Genomic DNA, 12,611 nt, shown 5'->3' with positions numbered 1-12,611 from the left:
TTACCCCCGACCCCCATCCTGCAGTGGCGCTCAGCCTCCCCCACCCAACGCAGGTAGGAGGCTAAAGCAGAAGTTAGAAAATACTCAGGAACCCCCTGGAGCTCTCCCATTTTAAAAGCCAGCAGATCAATAGCTTATTTTATCCAAGAATTAGGCCAATGGAGGATGCATATTGGAGTCTGGGGAGAGTTGAATGAGCCCTAAATATACGTAAATTAGAGATAAAGACACTGCAAAAATTGAGACCGAAGCTTCGGCATAAAGGAAACTCTCTTGCTAGATTAACAAGTAGGGAAAAAAGCCTCTGCCGTCAAAGCCTCTGCTGACATAAAAATACTTACTGTATAGCTATTTAAAAAAACAAACAAACAAAAAAAAACACGGAAGAATCCCTCTTCATGTGATGGTGAGGGTAAGATGTCATATTAATCAGGGAAATTTAAATATTGACTGGTTATTAGATGGTATCAAGAAATTGTTGATAATTTTGTTAGTGGTGAAAATGGCATTTAGTTACATAAGAAAATATTCTTATCTTTTAATACAGGGATTAGTGTAGGGATTTAATGGGTTTATGTAGGGATGAAATGACAATGTCTGGAATTTGCTTTAAAACCAAAAAGAGAGAGAAAGAGAAGGCACAGAGACATAATCTCCAGGCATTTTCAGAGGCTGTAGGCACTAACAGAATTCTACCCATAATTTACATCCTGAGGGTCATACTTGTGCCATAGACAGAATGTCTCTGCTTGAGCCCTGTTAACATTTAGGTCTGAAAGCCGTATTTATATCAGACCAGGAGAGAAATAACAAGGGAAATCAATGGCTTCTGAGCCTGCCTGAAAATGGTAGCTCTGCAAAATCCTGGTGCAGGTCTCACCAGCCAGTGAGTTTAAATTGGGGTCACATTTTCTTTCATACACAAAGTGTGATGACATGAGCCTCCTCCATACGAGCAGCACAGAAATGGAACAGCCCCTTGGCTCCCGCTCCCAGAGGTTCCCTGAACGTCTTTCCAGGACACTGTCTCAGTTGTGCTCAGGAGGCGGTCCCCACCTCTTCCGCTCCTGCCTCTTTGCCACTACCACCTGGGCCAGAAGTGCTCCGCTGGGCACAGCTGCCAATCCTGGTGTCTCCTCTGGCTGCTGCCACCCCTCTGATCCTAGGGAGCTTCCCCCTTTGCTCCTCCCCCCTAAGATAGGAATGAGAACTTAATTCTTCATAGCGCACCTGAGAGCAGGCTCCTTGGGACAAAGTTTTATGATAGGCTGAGGGATCAAAGCAAGTGGAACACCCATGGGGACATCCAGCTCCTCCCTGAAGGGGCTCTTCTGAGAGCCCCAGGGTCCCGTAAGGGGACTGCCCCTCTGCTTAGCTGCCATCCTGCCTCCAGGAAGCTGGGGCTGCTTTATCCCTCCATATGAAGATGTTCCAGGCATTGCCGCACCCTACACCTCACCACCGGACGCTATTCTAAGAAGAAGTTTATCACACAGGTCCTCCTGCCCTGGCCCGGAGCAGCGGCCTCCTGGGATGCTTGCCACTGTGGAATACCCACGTCAGAGGAAACCCCCCTCACACTAGAGGCTTGCACTACAAAGGATGCCATTAGTACCTGCTGGGTTGTGGCATGACCACCCAACTTGCAGGACTCAGAGTCTGTCCAGGTTGGGCGGTGCCAAGTCCATGCCCGCTCCCATGCAGTTCCCCCTCCAGAGCAAGATGTCCATTCCTACCCACTTCTGTGGCACCTTACTTAGGATTTCCTACAAATGCTGGCTCCTCAAGAAGCAACACTGGTTTGTAGCTCCATGCACTCCAAGTTTATACCAAGCCAAGAAAATCCCCTCCTTTCCCTCCACCACAAGCCACAGAGTCCCTGGGTCCTAGTACTGAAGACTTCGGTGGAAAACCTTTGTGATCTGTTTGTGGAAGACTTTCCAGTGTCCACAAGAGCACTGGCTGGGTAATGGATTTATATTTGTGGGGAGCTTCTCCAAAGATAAATTTAAGACTCCACCCTTGGAAGATTTAAAAAAAAAAAGAATTGTTCCAAACTTTACATGGTTCTTACTCCAACTTCTACATCAGGATTTCAAATTTCTTAGGTCATCTCACCTCTTAGGGCATAAGTTTTCCACTACCTTTTAACAAAGGCTCAGATACAAACAATTAAACAGCCAGATGTAGAATACATACATGAGTCAGTTTCTTTTCAAGCAGGGGTCTGTAAGCTTTTTTTGTAAAGGGCCAGATAGTGAATATTTAGGCCTTTCAGACTGTGGAGTCTCTGTCCAACTACCCAACTAGTTGTCACAGAAAAGCAGCCGTAGACAATATGTAAATGTTGGGCACGGCTGTGTGCCAATAAAATATTTATTTACAAAAAACAGGAGGCCAGCTGGCAGGTGACTCCTTCTGAGATGAAAGATAAGATTAGATTCTGACTCTCAAGATACAATCTAGTTAAGGTGGAATCCAGGTGACAAAATAAACCAACATACCAAACACACTCCTACCAAACAATGAGTGTAAAGGCCTTGAAGAGACCCTGAAAAGTGGAGGGTGGAGCAGGCTAAAGTGCAGTCAGTCAAGGTTTCGGGAGACTTCTATTCTTAAATGCAAGATTTGCAGGTGTGACACACTTGGATCGTTTGGGCTTGGGAAGGAATTTTTTTTAAGGATATGTATTCATTTACTCATAAGCAGCTATGTGCCAAGAAACTATCCCACATCCCCCAGTAGAAAGAACTGTGCCATGTGTCTCCCTACAGTGGGGTTCAGTTTAATTCAACAAACATGTTTAACCCCAACTATGTGAAAACACTCACAGAAAAGCACCTATTAAGAGGGTGGGGTTCCTACCACTTACCTAATCATAGACCCCAGGCTTTCTGATGGCCAGGTGCACCAGTTCCCTTGTTGACAAGAAGGCCTAAGAGTTGATGATGCACTTGTCAGTTGGTTGTACAGCTCACTGTTAGGTAGCTAAGAGCATTCAGTGTCAACTTCAGCTGTGGTAGGAAGTATGCATGCTTTTCTTGAAACATTGGTGATTTTATGTAGTTACGTCTCTATGAAGATTGCCATTTCAAAGTGACTTACAAACTTAAAACTCCATGCTGGAGCATAAGATTATACAAGCTGAGAAAGAACGTCTTGCCTCATTTGCAGCATCTGAAACCACTGGGCTTTGCCTGCATTTCAAGGAGTACCTGCCTCCTTTCTCTTTCTGCCGCCTTGTATGGGAACCGAGAATATAAGATGGCCTAAGCAGTTTCGCACACATGAACTGTAAACATTTCCCTAAGACCATCAGGAAATTTGTGTTGAGTTAGAACACAGCGACTGAAGCCTGGAGAGTGAGCTTTCCTTCTGCCTAAACTGGTACAAGACAGCTTCATGGCTCTATTTCACTATGAGTTAACTTGTTTTTGTCTCTTAAAAAAGAAAAAAAAAAAGCAGTGCGAAACCACGAGGGGATTCTAAGGCACCTCTTATGTGTTGAATGCAGGCACCATTTATTCATTCATTCTTTGATTCCATCTTCAATGTCTCAGGCTCTTGGTAAGCACTCAGATACAAAAAGAAGCCCTGTCCTGCAAGAAAGGGTACATTGCAATGCTGTGTGATAAGTGCTTTGTGGGAATGAGGACATTGGAGGGGACACCGGGGTGGAGTTTTAAGGAAAAGATAGGAATCAGATGAAGTGGGGTGGGCATTGTAGGCAGAAGGAAATAGCAGAAGGCGTGGCATCTTGGAGGACAGTGAGACTTTGGAATCCTGGAGACCTGGGGACGAGGAATGGGAATGGAAGGGGGAGCATGTGGCTTCCTGGGGTCGTGTGCCTTCCTGAGGGCTCTGGACTTGAGCCTGTGGGCCTGGGGAAGCAAGTTACAGCAGTGACTCCTCCCTGCACCTTCTCTCCAAAGGGCCACCCTGAACGATCTTCAGGTGGGCGAGTATTGTACAAGAAAAAAACTCAATAACACTTGTTAAAGATGGTAAGGCAGGCTTTATCCAGGCGCACTGTGACAGGGGTAGGGACGCCTGCAGTGGGATTTTTGCCGTGGGGGATAGAGATTGGGCTGAACTCTGAATGAATACAACATGAGCAAGTGGGAACTCATGGTGAGGAGCAGGGTGGGGGGGGTCGGTCAGTGGATGGAAAATGACTAAGAGGAAACATCAGGGGTACGGAGGATTATTGGTGTAGGCGGGCCAGGGAAATCAGACTTCAAGGTGGATGGTAGAGGATAAGCAACCTAATTAGATACTAATATGGATAGAGGGTGGGGGTGGGGTTCTGGTTAAACTGACTTAGCACGGTTCGTGCCCAAACTAGATTTTACAAGGAAGTATATACGTGGGCCTAGGAGAAGTTGCAGGAGGCTGACTAAAGTTTGGTCAAGCAAAAAAATCTTTGTTAGTGGCAATAGATAGAGAGGGGCAGGAGTCTAGTGGTGAAAAGCACAGATGCAGGAATCAGCCTGTGCAGGTTTGAGTCCTGGCTTTGCCATTTACTAGCTGTGACACCTTGAACAAGTGACTTAACTTGTCCTCAACTGTAACATAGGGAAATAATAGTCCTGTTCATGGTGCATTTAAAGTGCTAGGTCATTTGTTTCATTTATTCTTTTGTCTAATACTGTCGGAAGTGTCGATGTTAAGAAACATCCAAACCTGTAGAGAATTTCTTTAAGAGCTTATTGGAGCCAAAACTGACAACGTATGCCAGGAAGCAAGATCTCAAACGCTTCAGGGAGTGACAGTCGGGCAGTTTTCCTCCTGTGGGTAGTTATGCTTATTTCAAAGGTGTGTTACCCTAGATGCACAGAAACAATGGACAGGGCTTGCTTAAGGCAAAGATAAGCCTTTTACTAAGAAGTTATAGGCCTGGGGCCTGACTACCCCCCATGACCTGCCCAGTGAGGAATTTATGATCAGATCACCCTGTGAGGTTACTTTCTGTAGAACCCCTTTTTCATCCACAGAAATGTCTAGAAAGCCTGCATTGGCATCAGAAGCTGCAGGGCCACTATGAAAAGTGAGCCATACACATGGGAGTACATACAATGCTTTCATTCTAGAAATGAAAACAGTATAAAAAGACTTGCTCTGCCCCTAGTGTATGAAGTTCACCAGCATACCAGTAGCTTCTACCCAGAAGCCACAGCTACCAACTTTGTAGGATAAGGAGAAGCAACAACAGAGCCCGGTAACAATCAGGCTGTGGTACAAAACCAGAAAAGTTTCACTGAGCTCGTAGCTCTCCTGATGTCGAAGTGCTGATACGGGCTTTGAAGGGAAAGGCTGAGGCCTCAGATCCTCTGAGGTGTGTTTTTATTAGACAATAAGCCTCCTAGGAAAGCTCATGGGGTCTTCTAAGAAATTGGTCCCAGTACAAATACCACCACACTTTGTGGTATAAAAAAATGTGTTAAAACAGCTTTCTGGACTGCTGAGGAAGCAGGAGACCAGCCCGCTGCTTCTTGACACGTTTTGAACATCAAATGTGAACCTGCTGACAGAGGCTGCAAAGTCACCTTTAGTTGGTTCTGCCCGAGAACCAGGTTGTTTCGTCAACTTCACAGAATAGTCTGCAGTGGTGATAGAACCTATTTTAAGGGAGTTCTTTGTATTAAAGTCTCTAAGAAAAATAGATGTCCTGGGTGACACGTGCACAGAAATATATTTTGCATGTTCCCCTCTGCCTTTCCTCTTCCCTTTTAACATCCGAGGGGCATTAATCCAAGCTGCAGAGATTTTCCTGTGCCCTGGATGAACAAAGTGAGATGGTATCTAGCCTTGTTTTCCCTGGGAATGCATTTGTGTGTTTAATCCTCATAGCAACCCAATAAAGGAGTACAGTAGGTGGGACCTTACCTCTATCTTTAGAGATGAGGAAACAGGAAGTTGAAGAGAGATTAAGCTGCTTTTCCAAGATCACACAGCTCCTAAGGGTAGCACCTGGGACAGACACAGAGTGTCAGGTTTCATTCTGGAATATTGTGTCCCAGGGACTGTGCCCAGGGGCCAGAGCCTGGAAAGAAGGGCCTGGGGAAGGCAGCTGTACATAAATAACTAGGTTGTTCCTTCAATCCACACGTTTACAGAGCTCCTCTTACATGCTGGGCACTGAGGACATACTGTGAACAGGCAGATTCTAGGTCTGCCATCAAGGAGCTGATAGTCTAGTGAGAAAGACAGATGTTCAGTGAACCCATTGATAAAAAAATGTGAAACATGACATGAACAGGATGCCAAGGGAGGACAACTGGAAAGCCTGATTCAGCATGGAGACTCGGGGAAGGAACTTGAAAGTAGCCAAGGGTAGGGAAAAGTGGTCCACTAGAGGGAAGAGTCTTTGTACATCCTTGAAATGGGCAGGCGCTTGGTCTGCTCCAGAAGAGGGCGGGAGGAGGGTGAGGCCAAGGGAAGGTGGCACAAATTGGGACTGGGAGGCAGGCAAGCACCCTTCCTGCAGAGTCTCGTTAGCTGGAGCAAGGATTTTCTGTGTTACCTGAAGTGCCATCAAAGGCTTATACCTGCCTGTGAAATGGCCTGATTTATGTTTTTAGAAGATCTCTTTAGGGACCATGCAATGAAGAAATACAGAGAGATTATGGAAGAAGGAGTGAGGGAATGAAGGAGTTAACACTTAAGCGCCTTCCATTTGTTTGGTGACATACTTCACATCGAGCATTTCATTCAATAATAGTGGAGGCTGTGTGCTAAGTACAAATTAAGTTCTAGGCACTGGACTAGGCGTGTGTTAGATATGTCTCATCCTCCTAACAGCTATGCAAGCTGCGTACTCCTCACAATTACCCTTTAGGAGGTAGAGGCATTTAAAACCTCCATTTGATAGATAGGGAAACTAAATCTGGGAGGAGAAAGCTGGGATTTGGGCCCAGTCTGTCCCCTCAGAGCCCATGCTTGTCTCTCTCCATGCTGATGGCTTCTCTGCTGCTGACAGAAAGACAGAATCATCCCAATACCAGGGTGCAACAGTGAGTTCCTTGGATGTGGTGTACGTTCACAATTGGGAAGCACCATCAAATGCCAAACTAAACAAAAATGTCCAATAACGAAGTTAATTCTGACACCTTAATCACTAGGTGGAGAGATGGTCACACAAACTTTATTTTCCAGTGGGTGGCAGCTTCATCAGAGAGCTCTCAAAAGGAGTCTTTTGCTCTCGGCTGTTTATTTTTAAAACATGCTATTGTTTAGCAAACGGCAACGGCTTCCTTTGTAGTGTTTTTACAAAAAGTTCAAATAGATTATTACTGTGTTGGCCAAGAGCCAGCACCCCAGCTCATCAGAGCCTCTTCTGATGAGGTGAAAAACCAAGTGTGGTTTCTTAACACAAAGAGGTAGCAGGTGCCCCTAACTTCTAAGGACAACTTTGGTTTGTATCCCTGTTTCTAGGTCACAGCCCAGCCTCAGAATTGTCCCTGGTTTTAAAGCACACCCTTGGGCTCACTGGTAACTGGATTTGATAAAGAAAAAAAAAAAAAAAAAAAATCCAGTGACACTTGTTAAAGATAATAAAGCAGACTTCATTCAGAACCATCAAGTAGGGACCGTGACAATGGGATTTTGCAGTGGAGGAGAGAGATGGGGCTCAACTCTGATTACAGCCTGGGCAAGTGGGAATTGATGGCCACGAGCAGGGTCGTGGGTCAGGGGATGGAAAATTACTAGAGGAAACATCCTGGGTAAGGGGGATTCTGGCTAAACTGACCTAACCTGCTTCTTGTTGAAGATAGGCCAGTGTGATCAGACATCACCTGGGGGGTAATGGAGGACAATATCTGATAAGCTGATCAGATTCCCAGATATCAGGGTAGGGGCTTCTGGTTAAACTGACTCAGCAGGTTTCTTGCCAGAACTGGAGTTTGTAAGGAAGTACACAGATGGGCCTAGGAGAAGGTCCATAAGCCAGACTAAAGTGCGGTCAAGCAAAGAAAGTCTGTCAGAATCCTGCTCCTCTTTTTCTGGCCAATGCAAGTGCTACCTGCTGCGAGCTGCTCCTGGTCACCTCAGCCAGGTGGCACCTCTGGCTCCTCTGAGAGCTCGCAGCACCTCTGCTTTGCAAAGCATCCAGTTTTTAGACTGGAGGGAAAAGATGCCGTTTTTTTAAGTTTCCAATCTGTCACAGATCAATAATCTTTATAAACTATAAGAAAATGAATTACTGGAAAAAGATATACAAAACAAAGACATACAAAATGCTAGCCATATTTTTGGTTATTACAGTCAACAGATATAAAAATCATTGTCCAATTGCTGTAAATGATTTTAAACACCTTTGATTTCTATGGAGATCTCGTCACACCTGCTCTGTAATGTATCCCTGCACAGTCCCTTCTCCTTCAACTCCCAGAGGGGAGGTATCCAGTCCCAGAAGAAGTGACTTCTGGAAGTGGACTGTAAAGAGAGGTTGTCCTCTATACTTCACAGGACACAAGCCATGGCCTGAAAGCAAGGAAGCCAGGTGGCTATTGAGAGTAAAGCTCCAGAATAAAGCACGGTGATATTTCACCTGTTTTTAGGACTAAAATGGGTGTGTCATGTGTCCTGCCCCAGTAAGGGATGGGGTCATATTTTCAAGCACTGTGTCATACTGGCTCTATCCCCATGCTACACAGTCTAGACCTGCGTTACCCAATGGAACTTCCTGTGATGATGGAAATGTTCTTTATTGGTGCTGTCCATTGCAGTAGCCGCAAGTTGCATGTGGCTAGTATGACTGAGAAACTGATGGCGAGGCACCCTCTTCAAAGTCCAACATCTAGACTAAGGTACCATTCACACGACATATCCATTGAGCTAAACCACACATTCTCCACAGGAGAAATAGCGCCCCCAAGGCAACAAAAGCTGGTTTTGGGGAGTAAGGGAGAGAAACTTACTCTTTTTATGTGAAAAGCATATGTATACAGTTAGTACATAAACAGATATAAAGTTTGTCTATGATATTAAAATTTCATGGGAGTGGCCATTAGGGAAAAAAGGTTGGGGGTAGTCGTGGGGTGGAGTACATACTAATGGAAAAAAAAAAGTGATGATAGACACTAAGATAGTAAATGTGTTCTCACGTGGAGGTCTGTCATGGGTGGTCACCCTGGAAACCAAACCCAACTACCCTGTACAAGTGGTTTCTAAGGAGACTACCTGATGAGTTTCTAGACTCTGACACATTTGTATTTGTTGAAGATATTTCCACCGAGAATCTTATTATTATGAAGACTTTTATTGGAAGCTGGGTCCTGGAATAGAAAGTGCCCATGGCGAAATCATTAAGACAAATTAAGACATGTTAACATATGCTGGAAACAATTACCCACGTAGATTTAATTTGTTTCACTGCTGGAAGAAAACCCTGAGAGGACACAAAACACATACCCGAGACCAGTTCTGCAGCCACCCTGTGAGCCTGTCACTTATCAGCACCTTAGGGACAGGGAGCTGCTTAAATTGGACGTCTACCAAACACTTGTATATCTGAAAATACATCCTCTACTAGGTCAGGGATACAGGAGCTTAGACAGGTTACTCAAGAGTTCTCTTCATTTTCTTGTTTTTCTTTTAAACTAGCATATTGTTATAAATAATGATTATAATTGTTTATCAAAATAATGCACAGAGCTCTAAAATGGAATAGACACATTTTAGAATCATATAATATACTTAGAAAACTTATAAATATGCATTACTGTTATGCTTTTTTTTTAAGAGACCAAAATCAAATATGAGATACTCCATTTGTTTCTGAATTACGGCTTTCAGTGTCTCTTGATTTTGTTGTTGTTGTTGTTATTGTTGTTTGTTGCAGAATTTTTATTTTTAACTGTCTTCCCATTAGGAAAAGAAAGCCTTCTCAGCAAACTGTATTTTTCCCAAAGAAAGAGAACAGAATCTATCATCAAGGTTACTCAAGGATGTGACTGTTGCAATATACCCATCATATATATACAGGGGGTGCCAAAACAATGTATACACGTGACTTGTATTCATCTTTTGTTATCGGTATATATTGAGTATTACAATTTTAAAACAGTTTTTTCCTTTCTTAAAATGTGTATACAATTTTTTGACGCCCTCTGTATATGGTAATTGCACAGTCTTGCCCAGCAGGTTGGTGAATGGGCCCTGAATAACATCCCAGGGTGGCTGCTAGAGGCCAGAGGCCCTTCTCTCAAAACATTTAACTTCCAAAGGAGCAATCAACAGCCAGAGGGATAGAGACTGAGCCATGTGTTTAGACAGAGAGATGACTTGTTCTGTCATCATAATGATGATCGCCTCCTTATAGATTTTCCTCGTACATCAGCTATGTTTCATTATATGTGAGGAGCATAATCCTCCAGTTACTTAAAAAAATAGGTGGGCCTTTTATAGTGTGAGGAGCAAGTGTAAAAGCTACTCGAGACTACAGGTTTACTGCCTTTTCCTTGGGGTTGCTTCGTGACAACCTCTTCATTTTTCCTACTACCCTGTATTTCAGGTTTTTGCAAACAGTTATGGGACAACTCACATGTGCTGCAGACTCAAAAAACCATTTTCTGTGGTGATCCTTTGATTTAGAATGTAATTCTCTTTTTGGAAATCAGGCAGGGCAGTCTGAAACCTCCAAATGACAGCTTGCTGAAAGATGGTTTGGTGGCTTCTCAGCTTGCCCCGTGTCCCACATAGAAATAGCCCATTTAGAGAAAGCTGCATCATTAACTCCACTTCTACAAGCATCTTTGATGAAGGGCAAGGCTTTCTAGCAAGGAGGGATGTATGCCTTCCACCTCTATAACTATCCTTGGCATAACTCTTGCAAGTCCAGGCAATATTCATTTTATTGGCAGCCAAAGACCATTTGAAACTAGATCTAATAATGTGGCCATAAATCTCTTAAGTCACCTGTGCCATCAGAACTTTTTATTTATATCCTGCCTCTTTAAAATGGAAATTTTAAGGTATGTCACCATCAGAGCCATACACAATAAAATTGTTAACACAGAAGCAATTTGAAAATCATGAATAGAAGAATGAAACATGCTCACCAGGATGGTTAATGAAATTACTGTGATTTATTATTGAGTTTGGCCCTGAGACTATCTAAAGATCCAGCAATAAGTGGGTGATTAAATACGTTATGGTACAGCCACATGACAGAAGATTATGTAGTCTTTAAAATTACCATCGGGTAATTTAATAATAATAAATGCTTACATAATATAGTATTAAAAAGAGGAAAAGGATTAAAAACTACCATCTCAGCTCTGTTTACAAAATGTTAAGAAAAAATACTGGAAGAAAATTCACCAGAATATTAGTATAAGTATGTCTGATGAGGTGAAGTGATTTTTGTTTCCTGCTTTTTTTCTTTTCTTGATTTTTGTTTTCTTTTTTTTGTTTTTCAGATAATTATAATGAACATATGTTACTTTTATAATCACATGTAAAGTTACCCTGTAAGTTGACTCTGAGCTTCCTGACAGAAAAGGCAGAAGGGGAAACAATCAAGAGTTACACAATTTTCATTGTGTGATGAAAAAATTTTCTCAGTTCTTCAAGATAAACTTTTCCTTGATACTGAATTCCAAAAGGATGTTGAGTGCTGTACAAATCTTGATCAAGTTCTTAGAGGAAATGTAGATGGAGGGGGGCTCCTTTTGACTATGTCTTATGACTACTGCCCAGAGGAGCCAAAGGCGTGGCCCTCGCTGTGGGTTGAGGCAGTGAGGATTCGCCAGATGGGAAATGGTCACTCACTAGGCTCCCATCTCTCAATGCTGTTTGGAATTCTTTTTTAATTATAGTTTATTGGGGTGACAATTATTAGTAAAGTTACATAGATTTCAAGTGTACTGTCATCTATAGTACATCATCTATATAGCATGTCGTGTGTTCATCACCCAGAAATATATGGTGATGGAAGGAGAACTGTTTGGAATTTTTGAAGAGCTTCTTTTGCCCTTCGCATCTTACCCAGACAAATGTGTGAGATAAGCCTAGCAGATCCAGAGATGGCTCTCAGCTCTTTATTTCACACCTGAAGGATTAAATCACCACCAGTCCTGGAAAGCAGTCTCTTAAAAAGCAATGTAATTTGACTTCTCCCCTCTTCCCCCTTTTAGGTGTTGCTGCACTGGATTCCAACGTATCTGGAAAAATTGGTCTGCGTGCTGTCGTATATTATTTCTGTACCACTGTCATTGCTGTAATTCTAGGTAAAGTTTATTTCCAAATCCCTTTTCCGCTGCATAATTGTGATGTTTCATTTAAAAGTAGTTGGACTTTTTTAAATAAACAATTTTTTAAAAATCAGAAAGTAGTATTGTCACCCTACCATGAAGCTTTTTGGCTTGAAGTCAACACATCCCCTTTTATATGAAAAAAATAGAATACTGACTGAATTTTAGCTACAATCCTTTTCACTAATGTCTCCAGTAAGAAACAGAATGAGCGTGTCGGTGTGTGCCTTATCAGGGTCACGGGGTAGAGGGAAGTGAAGCTGAGAGCTTATACAATCTTTAAACTTGTTAGTCAATAATAGTGGAATTGAGTCATTATAAAAGATTTCCAGAAAGATAGCATTTGAGTTCATT

At 43.0% G+C, this 12,611-nt stretch overlaps 1 protein-coding gene and 1 long non-coding RNA gene across 2 annotated transcripts in view; one reads left to right on the top strand and one right to left on the bottom strand.

The window, feature by feature from the left end:
- Nucleotides 1–12,611, bottom strand: part of LOC141571121 (uncharacterized) — a 73,394-nt gene that overhangs the window by 29,921 nt on the left and 30,862 nt on the right. The gene's annotated exons all lie outside the window — the stretch shown is intronic.
- SLC1A1 (solute carrier family 1 member 1) overlaps nucleotides 1–12,611 on the top strand; it is a 75,591-nt gene that overhangs the window by 38,366 nt on the left and 24,614 nt on the right. The window contains exon 3 of the mRNA XM_019729921.2: nucleotides 12,141–12,233. Coding sequence (XP_019585480.1) covers nucleotides 12,141–12,233 — 93 coding nt within the window. The remainder of the gene's footprint in view (nucleotides 1–12,140; nucleotides 12,234–12,611) is intronic.

The sequence above is a fragment of the Rhinolophus sinicus genome, linkage group LG04 (assembly GCF_036562045.2).
Source record: "Rhinolophus sinicus isolate RSC01 linkage group LG04, ASM3656204v1, whole genome shotgun sequence".
Taxonomy (NCBI): domain Eukaryota; kingdom Metazoa; phylum Chordata; class Mammalia; order Chiroptera; family Rhinolophidae; genus Rhinolophus; species Rhinolophus sinicus.
The sequence above is the reverse complement of the archived record's forward strand: the minus strand, read 5'-3'. Positions and strand labels throughout refer to the sequence as shown.